The 18075-nt window shown below is 34.7% G+C and overlaps 2 protein-coding genes across 5 annotated transcripts; both read right to left on the bottom strand.

The window, feature by feature from the left end:
- Positions 1-6610: 6610 nt before the first annotated feature.
- Positions 6611-17699, bottom strand: LOC149421527 (uncharacterized). Of its 4 annotated transcripts, none has more exons than XR_016302532.1 (2): positions 16943-17699; positions 6611-8382 (listed from the first exon to the last, which is right to left on the bottom strand). XR_016302532.1 is itself a non-coding variant. In XM_089634848.1 (2 exons), the coding sequence occupies exons 1-2, from the start codon at positions 16999-17001 to the stop codon at positions 7334-7336; spliced, it is 366 nt and encodes a 121-aa protein (XP_089490974.1). In that variant the 5' UTR covers positions 17002-17681; the 3' UTR covers positions 6913-7333. The 4 variants fall into 4 exon arrangements, 1 of the variants encoding a protein (XP_089490974.1); XR_016302533.1 differs by lacking the exon at positions 16943-17699 and having other exon boundaries at positions 6611-7640; positions 8231-8679; XM_089634848.1 differs by having other exon boundaries at positions 6913-7640; positions 16943-17681.
- On the bottom strand, positions 11379-13492 carry LOC149421528 (uncharacterized). The gene is made up of 6 exons (XM_089634847.1): positions 13323-13492; positions 12980-13189; positions 12693-12887; positions 12219-12251; positions 11989-12044; positions 11379-11754 (listed from the first exon to the last, which is right to left on the bottom strand). Exons 1-6 carry the CDS (start codon positions 13479-13481, stop codon positions 11664-11666), a joined length of 744 nt encoding a protein of 247 aa, XP_089490973.1. The 5' UTR covers positions 13482-13492; the 3' UTR covers positions 11379-11663.
- Positions 17700-18075: the final 376 nt, after the last annotated feature.

Raw genomic sequence — 18075 nt, 5'->3', positions numbered from 1 at the left:
CTACTCGTACATTTATCTATCCAAGCGTTGTTTGTTCGTTACATTGATGAATTATTAAAATAATTTGTGTCTAATAATGCTAATAATGATTTTTAATGTATTAGTGGTAATGAATTTCGCCCTTCCAACCTTTCCGACAAATTAACATCGATTTGGGGTAAAACCCATGGCGAGTTTAATGTCTGATCGAATTCTATTGGCCGATATCAGCGAGCAGTAGAACGGTGAAAGGATACTCCATTCCGAGGCTAATCTCTCCAGAGCCAGTGCGGACCCTTCTCAAGTCATGTCATCCTGGTTTATATCTATTATTCATGGAGTTAACCATCAATTATTTCTGAAAATTTAGTATTTCTATATAAAATCATTCAATAAATAAAAAATAAAAAATTGAAGTAGAATTTCGTTAAATATTTAAACCATGATTCAAATTTATTTTTTTTTAAATTTATTTTTTTTTTATTTTTTTTTTTATTTAGTAAAAAATTGTTTGGTGATTTAGCAGGGGTGGATATTCATATGTCTGTCAATTCTGGACCACTGATCCCTAGATTCCTACCCAACCATCATACATTTTACTTCCCATAACTTTCTGACTTTTATTTCCTTAAAAACGCCCTCCACACAGTATCCTGAAAGATGACATAGGCCTCAAGAAAATTACTGTGGGTCTTCCATTTAGTGCCTCCTGTGTGAGGTATATTAAAAAAAAATTATACATTTTCACAAAAAATATTGTATAAGTACAAACTATTGGGAAATAACTCTGAACATTTGAGAATATTAAATAAGATTAACTGAAAATAGTTCAAATGTCAACAAGTGCCATTGTGTCTTGTCAGGTCGATATAAGTTCCTAGTTATTTGTTTTTTTCTGCCAAGTCCAAACAAATGTAAGTCTGTGTAAAATATTTTTTTGGTTTATGAACTTCCCAAAAACCTTCTTCAAAACTCGAAACAATAATATTTTCGATTTTTTTTTACATTACGAAAACCTGTCTGATTTTTTTTATTTAAATCTGCGTACCATATTGGAAGCAATAGATAATTAGAATTTATTATAACTTTGGCAAAAAAATAAATATTATTAAGTTCTATTATATTTTATCAACAGTCTATTCGAAAGATTTTTTTATAGTTACGTTCGATTGGAAATAGTGTCCTTGTTCTACTGATATTTCAATGGAAGATACTCCGTCATTGATCTCTTTGACACCGGTACATAGTCGAAAAACACGCCAAATATTTTTGAATACACTTCATTCATTTAAGATATATTTCCTATTCTAAAATCAATTATAAAAACACCGTAATATTATAAAACTTCCTTCTTCTTCTGGCGCTAGTAAAATTAGATTGCTAATGTTAGTTGTAAGTTTCTACATATATAAATATATGAGTCATTAAGATACCTTAATCGTGAGTCACTAGATACAAGTCTTAGATGTAAATCACTAGATTTAAGTCAGTAGTTCTATTATTAGTTATTTAAGAAAAATATTTGTACAGCGCCACTGAGGTGATTTTTTACGAAAACGGCGCCATATAAATAAGCCAAATATTATTATTGTACACGGTTTATATTTGTCCCATGAAAACGGTTCATTCCTGCGACTCGCTCTTGAGTTTGATAGCTCGGCTGTCGAACGATTTGCGGTTTGTGTTTCCTCCCTCCTACAACTTGGGTCTCTTCAAGATCAATTTTCACCTCTTCCTTTCCTCAAAAAAAAACCCATACAGCATCCTCAAAGTTTGCATGGACCCTGAGCAAAATTTATATTCCCATGTGGATCTTATGTAAAAAAAAATTACTGTTCCCATCATTTTACCTAAATATTACTTGTAAAAACTTGACAAGACTAAATGATCCAATAAATGTTTGTCATCTTAAAAGTCGCGCATTTCACCTCACCTATATATCTATGTATCTATAATCTATATAAATTAACAGCTATGTCCGTATGTGTATGCCCTATAGACTGAAAATTTCTAAGTTTGTTCATACTAGTGCCAGAAGTGTGTATAGAGTGGTTTGAATTGTAGAAGTCTCGAGAGAAAGACTAGAGAAAGCATGTATTTCTGTACTGAAATAAGATACGGAATCGAATAGTAAATTCGATGCAATAAGCTTTTTAACAGTAGCAATATGGTGTGGTAGAAAAATTTGAGGACGCCCGAGGAAGACATTAATCAAATAATTATTTGTGACTTGATGAACGAAGATATAGGTGTAATGTTTGACGTGAAAGTAAATGGTAGAAGAAATTGTGGACGCCCGAAGAATACGTGGCAGGATAAAGTGAAAAAATACTTATGGTTGGGAAAATGAGGCGTGTGTGATGAAAGAAGAAAAGCTTTAAGGAGAATATGTGACGTGGAATCCAATGGTAGAAGAAGTAGAGGACTCCCGAGGAAAACACGGCATGATCAAGTGAAAAAAATACTTTAAAAAAGTAAACTTGTTCAATCCTTTACAAAAATATTATTTCCACCTTATAAATTTATAATATATATTTACAACATCCTTCCTCCAAGTTTGAAAAAAGATAAATAAGCTTAAGGAAAAAATCAAATCATGGGTGAAAGAAATTAATGCAGACATACTAGAAAATGTATTAAAAACATCATAGAAACTAAATAACAGAAAATCAAAGAAATCTACCAGTCCGCCTCAGCACAGGGCTACCTAGTGTGGAGGACTAAAAACAAACAGATGAAATATTATAGATTATCATATATTGTAACTCTCATCAAACCTGTAATTAAATAGACACTAATAAAAAATAAAAAAATTAACCCAGCTTTCAAATACACTAGAATTCACAACTTCAAAACGTTAATCCAAACCATTCATTAACCCGAGCAACGCTGGGTACTCATCAGCTAGTAAAAATGATTTATTATATTAAAATTATTATATTTAATAATTGATCATGCTGTTAAATTTGTAACGATCCTATAATCAGCAATAAACTAGTGACAATTTGCCATAATTGACTATAATTTCCTCGTCCTTACAGTGTATACCGCCTTCTCATCCTTCCACTGCCTCTTGGCGCTCACGTCTCGTGAAAACACCGTAAGATGTTATCTTTTCTCTTAGCCCGGGGCATATCCCTTCTTCCACACACAAGCACCGTTCTATTTGCTTACATTATTCCTTGTCTGCCTGATATTGTAACAGTGAATTTTACTGTCTACAGCCCCGACTATTAAGTAAACATGAGGTAGCTGTACATTGTAAAGTTCATACTAAAATCGAAAATGTGTAGGTTTGTTACCAAAAATAAGTCAAATCACATACTAACCACCTTACCTTGTTTTAACTTTTCTAAATTTTGATACATAAAAGCCATCAAAAAAATATGTGACTTCTTCCATTTCATGTTTTCATTGAGAATAATAAATAATTGATAAACTTTTAATTATAAATTATGTGTAAGTACTTTTTGTGTGAATCTGTCCGAAGTCGGTCGTGACGTTGAAAGGAAGAATATGGTAAAAGAGAGGGTTCGTAAAAACCTTGTTTTTCAGATTTGGTTACCAAATACTGCCAAAGCCGTATCAAGCAATGTTTTGATTCTGAATGGTAGTATTTCACCGGGGTAATACTTTTTTTTATGAGAATACGACTTCCCCTGGCTGGAGGAAAGAAGACAGCAAAAAAATTGATGGAAAAGTATCTAGCTGTTCAGATCTGGTCACTAAACACAGCTAAAGCCATTTCAAGCAAAGTTTTGATTATGAGTGGTGGCGTTTTGCCAGGGAGATGCCGATCATACCTTCCACTCTGAGACGTACCGCAAATATACCTGCCATATTTAAATATACCTGTAAGACTTATATTGTATATTGAGATAGAACCTGCAGACAAGCAGCCATGTGGCAGCTTCGCGGGACTATCTATACACTGTCTAAAAAAAAAGTTTTCTCTTAAATTTTTCGATGTAAAATAAAAATAATAAAAAAACATACAAATAAATAAAACTTCATTTAATAAATAATAATTGAGAGTATCTTCCATTTTAGAACATGCCGTTTTCTTAAATATATAATGTACACCTGTTATACCTTTAGTTCAGTTTCAGATCCGATAAATCGACGTTATACCAAAGATTGTTTGCGGTTTCATATAATACAACAATATTAAAAGATAAAAAAACTCGATGCCGCGGTGTGAAAACGTTAACGTTTTATCTTTAAATCACAGAGGGCGCCACGTCCGTTTACAACAATCCTTAGTTGTACAGTCATTAATATAATAATACTATCAGATAAGTTTAATCTACGATAATTTTTTACATTATTAAATTAACTCATTGGGTATATATAACCTGTTACAAGGTATTTACATTTCATTATTTAATTACTTTTTTGCTTGGTGATACTACGACATTATATTATATACATGCATCTGAATATTTGCACTGTATAATGACGTCAATGTGCAATAAAACCACCAACCAATTCAAATGTTTTCTCATCCTTACTAAGTTCCCCGTGGGTATTGTTGGCTTGTCGCAGTAATCGTTCCTTATTCCCTGAAATATTTCTAGCTCTAGTGTCGCACGGTCGTGTTTTCGCAGTGGTTAATTACAAATCTACAAGGAGACCCTCTCTACCCTCAGACGGTATCACCGCTACCCCTATTCCAGAATATAGCCTTATAATGGAATAATCTACAGCCAGGGTAGTTTTACTCCTGCACTACCAAACCAGACAACAGATTGCTTATGTACTTTAATTTTCTCTCACTTTGGACTCGATTGAACTTTATTAAGAAACGCAAAACCTTTGATAATTATTACACCAATTTATTTATTAATTAATTATTGAAAACCCATATGGCTCTTACAAAAAGCAGAACGTATATCAGTTAGTTAAACACAACAAACGTATTATTCAGAAATACATTTACAGTTAATTTTAATTGAATGTTGGATGGAAAGGCTTCGAATAAATCGAAAAGGTCTGTATGTGACGTATTTCTCATACGATGAACTTGAAGTAAAATAAAATATTTCTTCTTTAGAAAAACGTAGAAAGGACTTTGATCTGACCAGCATTTTCAAAATTATTAACAGTATGATTGACTCATCTACTTTGTTGCAACTCATCCTTTTCAATATCCCCCCCGTAGACTTAGAAATAATTATTTGCTTTTCCTCAATCAACACTCCACAAATTATGGATACCATTCACCAATGAACAGAATGGCCAGACTTGTCTACTTATATTTTGGTGTAAACCTAAATGATTTTTTGTCAGTCATTACGTAAGTAAAATTTTGTATTGATATGGCAGAAGTCGTGAACCCCATCAAAACCTTGTTCCTGTCTTGACATTATATCTATTGTTGAAGTATTGGCAGTTCGGTAAAATCGCGCTATAGGTGAATGATATTAATAGACAGTGTTATGGTTGTCGTATTAGAAAATATGGTGAAGTCGTTTAGATTTCACAGGGACACGATATTTATAATACTTAGCATTTGAAGGCAGTCTATGAAGTTTCTCAGTAGTTAAACCTGTCAGGCTAATTTGTTCGCTTTTGAGAACAGCTTAAATGGTCTCGTCAAAATCGTTGTGCTTTCTTTACTATCATGGTTATAATTAGACTTATGATTTAAACGGTGTTAGAGAGAAAAAACACCACGCTTTATATTCAATTATTAAGTTAACCACAATAGAATTAAAATATACACTTTTAAGAACCAAAGATTCCTGCTAAAATTTTAGAAAAATTTATTTTTAATTTATATGTATTTTTATATAATAATAATTTAAATGTATTTTTAATATGAAACAAAAAAAGTGAGGTTATAATAATTTTTATAGTACATTTCTAATAAAAGATGTTCGTTTTCATTTTCAGTAATTTTATTTCAATGTTTAGATGAAAAAACGGAAGACTTTTATCATTTTTTTTTTATATTTCAAAATGTTATGTGTTTATTTCTAATGATAAAATATGAAAGCATATTTCATTACCTTTCAAAAATAGTTTTAAGTTTTCGTATTCTTTCAGAATCATTTGCATTTTGTCCTGTCTTGTAATGAGTTAGTGCTTTTCGTTTGTAAGATGGTAGCTGATAATTTTTTCCAATATGAAATCGTTGTTATTTAAACTTTCATATTGTGGTACTTATCTGACTGAAATAAGTTTAAAAAAAATCAATAAGATGGTGACTTATTTATTGTTTTTGTGTTTAATTCGTAGAAATCATTTTTTTTAAATTTAATTAAAATTAAATTTAATAATATAATTATTAAGTTACAGCTCTTTCGGCTTTCAAAGCTATTTTCAAACTGTGGTTATAACCACGTTTAGACGACCTATCTATATAATTTTATTTTACTCCCTCCCAATTTAAAATGTTTTATTGCCGGTTAACCCGATTTACTGATAAAATAATTGTGACAATAGATTTGATATTCTGTGGGAGTGCTTTGAAGTCTGTTTTTCCCACATTAACGTTATCTTTATTGTTTAACAATTATGTGGCTGGTATTAATTTATTTAAATGTAATATAAATTGAAAAAGGTTTTGTGAACAAACTTAGAAGTGGGGAATAAATAATTTGAATACATTTGAATGGAAATTGTTACAGTAATGGCCTCGTTAAATTAATGATACCAAGAAATATAATTGATAAGTTTTATTCTTTAGAAACACACATCACTGGTAACAAAAAACAACGACCCTCGAATTCCTTAATTATTTCATGGTTGTTATTGATCCGTTATTTAGAGAGAGAAGAGAAAGAAAATGGGCTTGCAAGCCTATTTATAACCTAATTCATTTGAATGTATTGGTATATATAATCAGAATTATTGCCCTTAGGGGAGACATCTGTCGGATATTTCAATTACTCAATACAGATACAGGTGGCATTTTCGTTTGGTTTGATTCTTGGCTAAAGTCTGAACATGCTGCCAGGGGACGGAAGAATTTATTTTTTTTACACATAAACAAAAAATAATTTTTTTTAAATAACCATAATATAAACAAAAATAATTTGAAAAATAAACATAATATAAATATGGACAAATTAATTTGAAAAACAATCATGAGATGAATATGAACAAAAAATTCTAAAATAAGAGAATCATAATATGAACAAGTTAATTCGATGTTCCTAGGTCATCCTTCAGGTAGGTTGCTAATTCTTCTCCGTCTTATGACTGCTAGCAAAATTTTGATGGTCCAAGGTCATCCTTCAGGTAGGTTGCTAATTCTTCTCCTTTTTATGACTGCTAGCAAAAATTTGATGGTCCAAGGTCATCCTTCAGGTAGGTTGTTGATTTTTCTCTTGTTTATGACTGCAGGAACTTATTTATTCAGTCCGGGGGGTACATCGGGCGTCCCTGTAGCAATGCTTGAATCCCTTTCCATGGGTAATAAACATATTTTGCTGATAGGTCTCTTAAATGTTCCTTGTGCGGTTTTGAGGGTAACCACCCGCACTTTCCCGTCAGCTCCAGGGTGAGTAGCTAGGATCCTGGCTAGTTTCCACATATTAGGCGGCAGGTTGTCCTCCTTTAGTATGACCATGTCGTCCCTTTCAACAGTCCTGAGGCCCTTGTCTTCCTTCCATTTGGTACGTCTTTGTAATTCTGCAAGATATTCCAGTTTCCACCTGCACCAAAATGTTTGAATCAGTGCATTTAATTTTTGATATTGATTCAATCGATTATATTGTATCTCCCGAACATCCTTCTCAGAGATAGAAGCTATCCCTCCGCCAATCAGGAAATGATTTGGAGTCAAAGGATTCAGGTCAGTCGGATCGTTGGACAGAGGAGTGAGCGGACGTGAATTTAAACAGCATTCTACCTGACACAATAAAGTATATAATTGTTCAAAGGTTAAACTTGAATTATCGGTTATTCTTTTTAAATGATATTTGGCGGATTTCACTGCTGCTTCCCAGAGTCCAGCGAAATTCGGTGACCGTGGTGGAATAAATCCCCACAGTATTGACAAATCAGCTAAATATTTTTGAATCTTGTCATCAGATTTCTTTAACTTATCATACAATTCTCTCAGTTGATTATATGCTCCCTTAAAATTGGTCGCATTATCTGAATATATTTTAAAGGGTTTGCCCCTCCGCGCAATGAAACGTTTTAAACAATTTAAAAAGTTGTCAGTGGTGAGGTCTGTTACCAGTTCCAAATGCACAGCTTTCGTTGAGAAACAAACAAAAATGCATAAATAAGATTTCACCAATGGAGCCTTCCTGGTGATACCGCTTTTCATCATGATAGGACCTGCGTAATCAATCCCGGTAACCTCGAACGGCCTGCTAGGTGTTATTCTGTTTTCCGGCAAGTCACCCATGATAACTTGACTGGTTACTGGATTTTTTCTGAAACATACTATACATTTATGTAATATTTGCTTAACAGTGGTTTTTCCGGCAATCGGCCAGAACTGTAATCTCACTAGAGATAACAAAGTTTGTGTCCCTGCATGTAAATGTACATAATGAAGATGTCGAATAATTAATTCTGTTAACTTATTATTTTTTGGTAAAATTATTGGGTGTCGTTGCTGGTATGATAAATGTTTCGCCTTTGTTAGCCTGCCCCCGACACAAATTAATCCATTATTTATAAATGGATTAAGCGACAAAATAACGCTACGTTTATCCAGTGAACATTTATTACTCAAAGCCCTGAACTCATCCTTAAAATGGTAGCGTTAATTATTGCTATTAGACGATGCAATGTATTGTCCAGCTCCGGCACGCTTAACCTCCCGGTTAATTTACAGTTTTTTGTGTTACAATTATTAAAGAAACGCAATATATATGCAGTTACTCTCTTTAGCTTGTTGAGAGAGGAAAATTTTGAAAAGATGTCCCACTCCGTGACATTAGTAGACACGCATACCGCCTTGGTTTTTATCTCTGGAGGATTTATACAGGAATTTTCTGGCTTCGGCCAGTGATCGGCCTCTCTTATTAGCCAATCTGGACCCTTCCACCAAATATCTGCTTGTAATAGTTTGTTTGCTGTAACTCCTCTTGATAAAATATCAGCGGCGTTTTCCTGCGATGAAACATGTCGCCAATGGGCGGGATCGCCGGCCTCTTGTATCTCGGCAACCCTGTTGGCCACAAAGGTATTCCATCTAGCTGGCTGTCCTCTTATCCAGCATAGTGCGATGGTAGAGTCACACCAGGGGCCTTAGCATGAGAAGTCGATATAGCCCTATAGCAATACGATATCGTTAAAATACGTCATCAATGAGCACTTAACGACATATGCTAGCACGATCAAAATATAACAACCGACGATTGTTAAAATTTCTTGTCTATGGTCAAAGTAGCGACGGTATCGTTAAAATTGCGAGCATGAGAATGTATCGATAGGATAACTTCCGACCGACGGTTGCTAAAAGCCCGCCGAATATAACGTGGGGTCTTGAGTGTCAGTTAAAACTTTGGTTGGCTGTCGATATACATATTTTTTTTAATAATGTCGTTCATTATGCAAAATTTCTGGTTCAATGAAAGGAGGCAGGTTAGGGAAGATCGTAGGATTGAAAGGCGTCTTTTACGCGATCAATTGAATCCGTTCGAACTTGCAGAGACGGAATTCAGACAATTGTTTCGAATATCTCGCATTATGGCTAGAGATCTCATTGATGAATTAACTCCTTTTCTAGTGTCAAAAAATACATTAGGACTTCCAGTATACATTAAAGTGAGAGTATTAAACATTATTGATATCTTAGTAAAACAATAACACAATATAAATCTATCCACCACTGGAACGACCACGTGAAATAAATAAATTTGTTTCGATTGCTGATGATAATTTTTCACAATAAAGTGATTAAAATGATCAAAAGTGAAGTTTGTTAATTAGTTGTATTATTTATGATGTTGACAGATACTCGCACCCATCAGCTTCTTTGCTACAGGGAGCTACCAACGTGGAGTAGGCCAAGATCACTTCTTGGCGATAGGGCAAACTACCGTTAGCAAGTGCATAAAACTGTTTATGAAAGCAGTTTTAGAACATCTGTACAGAAGATGGATACATTTTCCGGCTACAAATGAAGCCCGCAAGCAAGTAGAGAGTAGTTTTAGGGAAAAATTAAACTTTCCACATGTTCTGGGATGCATCGATTGCACCCACATCGCCATCGTCACCCCTTCCAGACACGAGGAGCAGTACAAAAACCACAAAGGATTTTATTCGCTGAATGTTCAAGTGGTAAATATTTTTTCAGAAATAAAACAGCCGGATTGTTGTTTTCAAATTTTATTGAAGGTTTTTTATGTTTGATAAACAGGTCTGCGATGCTACGTTGAAAATATTGAGCATCAACACACGCTTCCCAGGTACTGTCCATGACCAATTCATTTGGAATAATAGTTTAGTCAAAACTGAAATGAACAGACTATACAATCAGAGAATTGGGACATATTTCTTGCTAGGTATGTATTTCAACAACTCATTTTAAAAAAAGGCAAAAAAATCATAACTTAGTAGTTATATGTACCTATTATAATGGGTGTTTTGTTTCAATCAGGCGATTCTGGATATACACTCGAGCCTTATCTGATGACACCAATATTGAATGCAGTCGAGGGGAGTGCCCAATACAGATACACAAAGGCGCACTGTGAGGCGAGATGTTCCATAGAACGCCTATTTGGGGCATGGAAGGCTATATTCCGTTGCCTCAGGAAAGACAGAGTTCTCCATTATGAGCCCGATGCTGCTGGTCAAATAATTATTACTTGTGCTATACTATACAACATGATGAAGCACTATAAGTCAGTTTCCTTGTTGAACTATATGCATTTAAAAAAGTAAGGCAACAGTACAAAATATTAATAAATTGTTCTCTATTTTCAGATTAACAGACTATTATAATGATAATGTAGAGTTAAGAGAGGTTGAGCTGCTGCACCAGCCTGAAGATGTCAGCAGGGTTGTTGCAGCCCGCAGAGTGAGAGACGAACTAGTGCAAAAGTACTTCTCCCACGAATGATAATATATTAAACAAGGAAACTGACTTATAGTGCTTCATCATGTTCAAACATTGTATCGTATGTACCTACATTGTAAAAACAATTCACGCCTCATAGAGACATTGCAAGAGTTTGAAGAACTGCTACTAATCAAGTATACATATATGCAAAGCGCTGCATGCAATATTTCTCAAAAAGAACTTCAATAGTACTTTAAAACACTGTATTGTATGTACCAACACTGTAAAAACAATTCACGCCTCACAGAGACGTTGCGAGAGTTTGAAGAACTGCTACTAATCAAGTACATATTCATATATGCAAAGCGCTGCATGCAATATTTCACAAAAAGAACTTCAATAGTACTTTAAAACATTGTACTGTATGTACCTACATTGTAAAAACAATTCACGCCTCACAGAGACGTTGCGAGAGTTTGAAGAACTGCTACTAATCAAGTACATATTCATATATGCAAAGCGCTGCATGCAATATTTCACAAAAAGAACTTCAATAGTACTTTAAAACATTGTACTGTATGTACCTACATTGTAAAAACAATTCACGCCTCACAGAGACATTGCAAGAGTTTGAAGAAATGCTTCTAATCAAATATACATATATGCAAAGCGCTGCATGCAATATTTCACAAAAAGAACTTCAATAGTACTAATCGTATTCATCCTCTGACTCCAACTGCAACGTATAGTTGGGCGAGTTGGCAAATGATGTTGACCGTTGTTTCGATGGTTGAGTTCGTCTAGAATTAGAAATGTTTTATTAGAGATCTTATTCATTCTACTTTCATCGTACCTCCTAGCTGGACTGCTTGCCTCTCCAAGGACAATTGTTAATAATCGTGTTCCATCCCTTGTGAACATACTTCGCAATCTCTCAAGTGACATATTAAATAATGCAATATTTAATTTAATTTGTTCAGTTTTGTACATTAAATGTTTTTAAAAGCCTGTATAGATGTATAGCAAATAAATACCTCGCCAACTGTCGTTGGAGTAAACAAACCCTTTCACGTTCCACTGCCGTGTATCTCTGAAACAAGAGATGATAATTCATTAATTTACTAACTTAATTTACCTTCTATAGTAAATTAGTTATTAGTGCCAGTGAGACGAGACCAGAAAAGCACCATGTCTATGTAGACACTGTATCTTGCCCGGTCTCGGGGTGCCCTGACAAATAATTACAAAAAGGAACAGGAAATACCTCAAAAATGTCAGCAAATCGATCCATTGAACTCTGAAATGATAAATAACAACTCATTAATTTAATTTAAATAACAATAGGTAGTCGACATACTAAAAGGAAGATTATAAATTAATTTATTCATTTTGAATTTCTCGCCAAGCTGGATTTTACATGTTTATTAAATTTTTTTAACACAAAGAATATCTAAACAAACAGATCAATAAAAACTCCACCGCGCAAAATGGAAAAATAGTACATTGGGAATAGTACAATAAATAAATGAAATAAGTCAAAGCTGGGCATTTTATTTTGTTCTACTAAGATTTAATTCTAATTTAAAAGTACAGTGCCACACTTATAAGTTGAACTTACTCACACTTATAAATTGAATGAATTTAAACATGAATTGACGCTATTTCTTTATATTTTAATCTGGCAACTTACACGTGTAGCGCTGTATTTGGGAGTGATTCGAAGAGAAATAGGAAATACCTTAAAAATATTGGAGAAATTATTAATAGCTCCCACAAGCTCCTTGGATGATTTGTTGCTAGCCTCCTGCGCCATCACCATCCGAACCCCCACATCTGGCTTGTCAGTTAGCTTCCTCTTCTTGCTCGGGCGAGAAGGGGAAGCTAACTGCGCCGTCTGCAAATCTGTGGGCCCTTCTCCAACTTCATCGGAATACTGTAAAACACACAAATAATTTTCATTGATAATGAAAGATCAACTAAATTTTGACAGAATATATTATATTAACATTTTAAGACATTAGTGACCTCAACATCCTGCATTATGAGTTCAGGTCCATCTCCTATACAGCTTTCTGGAAGTCCGCTGCCCTCAGAACTGGCTCTGCCGATGATGTTGATGACCTTCTGTGTCAGGTCAGTTAACACCGGTATCTCGGCAGTGTTTCCAGTCGTGAGGGCAGCTCGCTTGGCATCGGCGTTTTGGGCGCGCGATTTGCATTTTAAGTCACGCCATGTCTGTAAAATGTAAAAATAATGTCAGGTTAAAAGTGATTTACGGTCTTATATCAAGTGTCTCGATGATAGATTATATTAGAAGGTCAGCAAAGTTTGCTGCAACCAGTTTGTATAGGTAGGTACAAATACTCACTGTTTTCCACTGCTCGGCTGACTTAGGAGGACCCAATTCTGCCAGTTGTTCCGCCAAATTACGCCACATCTCCTTATTTTTTTGGGAACCCTGAGGTCCCACAAACCTTCCAGCCGCGAACTCCGAATGGTCAGCCATATAGCTGGTTAACAAATCCATTTGACTGGTCGTCGACCGTACTCTCTTCCTGAAATCATAATATCAGCATTTTGAATATCTTAAAATACTGCGTATGATTGAAATATTAGTAAAAATAACTTCAAAATTTTGACACAATAGAATGTAAGTATATCTCTTTGATAATAATGGAAATTCTTTCACATAAAAAGATAAATAAATAACTTACCCAGCTACCATTGCTTGCGACATCGTAAAATATTAAAACAAACACGGCGGTTAAAATGGTCACGCTTGAAATCTGACGTTTGACGTCTATTCAATTCATAGACAATTCCGTCCCAGTATTGCCAGCGTATATCGATTTGTATTTATTGCCTTATCGATGTCGTTAGAGTTATCAATAGCATTCTCATGCTAGGGAAGTCGTTATAAAATGGTCGGTAGATACGCTTAGCAATCCGATATCGTTAAGTTCGATCGATTCTCATGCTAAGGCCCCAGTAGTATGTATCCACCTCAACCATGTTGAGCGCTTCTTTGATGTTTTTTAATAATTTCGTTAACAGCACCGCACCACAAAGTTCCAATTTTGGCAGGGATATGTTTTTTAATGGCGCTATCCTGGACCTGGAAGATATTAACTGAGAGTGCATCTTACCCTCGGCGTCCCTGGATACTAGATACGCACAGGCTCCGTAGGCCTTTTCTGATGCGTCGCAAAAACCATGGATTTGTAGGCTGTTTTGACCCCACAAGATTCTTCTCTTTATTTTCAACAGGTTTATTTGAGATAAATTTTTCATGTAATTTTCCCAATCTTTTAATATTCCCTCGGGTATTTCTTCGTCCCAGGAAGTCTTAGATATCCATAATCTCTGCATAATTAGTTTTGCTACAACCGTTACTGGTCCTAGCAGTCCTAAAGGATCGAACGTTGAGGCGATACTTGACAATATCCGCCGTTTGCTTTGTACGGTACATACTGGTTTTTTCACTACATATGAAAAGTAATCAAACTCACTGTTCCAGATTAATCCTAGTATTTTTTCTTCTTGGGGTTCTTTAGATATCAATCCTTGCATATCTTGACCTGGTTCGGAAGATAATTCTGCCACGTTCGATCTCCATTTTCTTAGATTCATCCCTGCAGATTTTAGTAAACTGATTACCTGTTGTTTTAGAAGGTGGCACGATTCAACGTCATTTCCTCCCGTTAATAGGTCGTCCATGTAAAAGTCGTTTTCAATGACATTGCTTGCTATAGGAAATGAAAGTCTATTTTCAATACCTATTTGCTTCAGGCATCTTGTCGCCAGGAAAGATGACGGTCCTAATCCATAAGTCACTGTCCTTAGCTTGTAATGCTTCAAATCCTCATCCTGTGAAAAGCGCCAAACAATTTTCTGTAGATTGCGGTCGCTTTCCTGCACGTTTATCTGACGGTACATTTTCTCTATGTCCGCAGTTATGACTACAGGATGTTTTCTGAAATGTAAAATTTGCATATTTAAATCCTTTTGTATGTTAGGTCCGACCATCAGAGCATCATTAAGGGAAATACCAGAAGATGTTTTTGCCGATCCATCGAACACCACGCGAACTTTAGTAGTGGTGCTTGACTCCTTCATCACCGCATGATGTGGTAAAAAATATGATCTCGCATCGCATTCGGATTTTCGGCACTCTTCCATATGACCCAATTGTAAATATTCTCTCATAAACATGCTATATTGACATTTCAATTCTTTATTGGTGGAAAATTTTCTTTCCAATGTATGAAACCTTTTTTCAGCCATTGACAAAGAACTCCCTAGTTGGTCTATACAAGGGCGGGTTGGCAAGGCTACTGTAAATCTGCCCTCCGTGTCTCTACTATGACACTCTGTAAAGTTGACTTCGCAAGCCTCTTCTAATTTCCAGAATCTTTCCATCTGGTTACCTATTTTATTAATGGCTAGATTACAATTAATTGATACTGGCCTTGTTTTAGTGATGATGTCGATCGCTCCGGAAACAATCCAACCGAGTTCAGTCCTTTGAATAGTTGGCCCGCCCTCCGTTAAGCGTATTTGATCATTATTCATTATTTCCCAAAAAACTTCGGCACCCAACAGGATGTCAATTGGAGACGTGACATTGAAATCCTTATCCGCTAGTTGCAAGCCAGATGGGATCTTCAACTCTTGTTTCCTGAAGGTCATTTGGGGTAGGTCGGTTGTTATAGCCTGCAATACTAAACAAGAAATTTTCTTATTATAATCACTTTTCACTGCTAACATGTCAATTGTAACTCTTCGATTGATATGTGTGATGCGATTTTGTATTCCAGACACCGGCATATTTATTTTTTCTGTTTTTAATTTTAATTTTTTTGCAAAACTCTCTCTTATGAAATTCGATTGGGCGCCTGAATCCAATAATACCCTCGCTTTGTGTAAACGGTTGTCGCTACCTACGATATTCACGATCGCTGTAGATAATAAAATTATCTTTTCATTTTTATTTAACACCGTATGATTTGCCACTGATGTCGAGCTGTGTGCCTCTTCATTTGTGTTTTCACTATTTAATTCATTAACATGTATCAAAGTATTATGTTGATCACTTGCACAGATTTTACATTTGAATTTATTTTTGCAATCTTGTGTAAAATGTCCTACCCTCAAACATTTGAAACAGGCTCGGGCCTTTCTTAAAAATTCTAATCTTCCCTGGATATTTAATTTGAGAAATTTTTTACAATAATACACTGGATGATTTTCTTTACATAGGATGCATCCGTGTTTGGTTGCTATCAATGAGACAGACAAATCTTTCTTGCGATCATCACGTGTTGTAACATTCTTGTAGGTAGGCCTTTTTTCTTGCAAATTTGTGAACTCCAGTACCTCAACACGTTTGGTTAGACATGTAATAAATTCTTTCAACGTTGGGAGTGCACCATCTATTGGCTGCTCTTCCCAAAATCTACGAGTTGATCCATCCAATTTATTAGATATTAAATATATCATAATCGCGTCCCAGGAATCAACATGTAATCCTAGATTTTTTAACGCTTCTAAATTTATATTAGCCTGATCAATAATATGCCTTAACGCGACTGGACATTCTTGTTTCATATCTTTTAACTGAAATAAAGATGCAACATGCCTATGAACTATTATTTTTTTATTCGCGTAACGTTCCTGCAGTATCTGCCACGCAGATTCGTAATTGTCGTGCGATATGGTCAAGGAGGCAATCAATTTAGCTGCGTCTTTTTTAAGGCACGATTGTAAATAAAAGAATTTTTGAGAATTGTTTAACATATTATTTTGATGAACCAATGCTTTAAAGGTCTCAGCGAATTTAGCATACTCAGTAATTTCACCATGAAATTCAATAAGTTTCAAAGTTGGTAATTTAATTTCACATTTTTCATGATTTACTGAATTCAATAAACCTTTTGCTAATGCAAGTACAGAGAAATATTGATTTTCAAAGGATTCACGTTGACTTACGTGTTCTGCCTCGTCATCCGAAAGTTCTTCGATTTGAGATTGAATTTTTTCAAAGTCATCTAACAATTTTTCGACCTTTTGATAACGTAATTCTAGTTCCGTTTTATCGAGTGTCTTTAAAATATCATTAAACCTTGTCAATTTCGCTTTCAAAATTCCACGCTTGTTGATTAACGGCTTTAACTTTTCCATCTTTAATGGTAAATAATAAACAATTTAACTTTTAACCTCAAACAACTGACAGTTTACGAATGAAAACACGGCGGTGTTAGCAAAAATGCTTGTTAGTGCCAGGGCTGACAACCTTTTAAATCAGAACAACCACTGAACCACTCACCACTGACAACTTTTTAAATCAGAAATTCGCTGAAATTATTTTGTAGCGAGATTTTACCCGGTAATTTTGAATATTCGCGTGAATTATTTTTAATTAAATAAATCCAATGACAAAACTCTTACAATTGAGATGCTCATTTAACAATAATCGTATCAATTTGCAATGTAGGTAGCTATTAAAATTTTATGCAACTGAAAAATCAGAAACAACAATAATTTTTTTTAATCTTTGTTGCATATTTAAATATTTCATTTGGGATAATTTGAAATAGGAAGGATTCGGGATTCGGTCACAGTTTTGATAGGATGGCGTTGGGATACTTATCTGATGATGATCTGCATCTTCTTGGTTTTTTGCTGGTTCATATTTCGGCTTTCTGGTGCACGATGCGGCTCGATTGGACCATATGTTACAGTAATGGCCTCGTTAAATTAATGATACCAAGAAATATAATTGATAAGTTTTATTATTTAAAACACACATCACTGGTAACAAAAAAACAACGACCCTCAAATTCCTTAATTATTTCATGGTTGTTATTGATCCGTTATTTAGAGAGAGAAGAGAAAGAAAATGGGCTTGCAAGCCTATTTATAACCTAATTCATTTGAATGTATTGGTATATATAATCAGAATTATTGCCCTTAGGGGAGACATCTGTCGGATATTTCAATTACTCAATACAGATACAGGTGGCATTTTCGTTTGGTTTGATTCTTGGCTAAAGTCTGAACAGAAATAAATAAAGATGAAGACGATTCTTTAGAAAAATCATATAACTTCTTTGTGAAAATAA

Source organism: Hesperophylax consimilis, chromosome 8 (genome assembly GCF_061612785.1).
Source record: "Hesperophylax consimilis isolate HC1 chromosome 8, BYU_Hcon_1.0, whole genome shotgun sequence".
NCBI lineage: Eukaryota > Metazoa > Arthropoda > Insecta > Trichoptera > Limnephilidae > Hesperophylax > Hesperophylax consimilis.
Note: the sequence above shows the minus strand (reverse complement) of the source record. Positions and strands in the feature narration are given on the sequence as shown.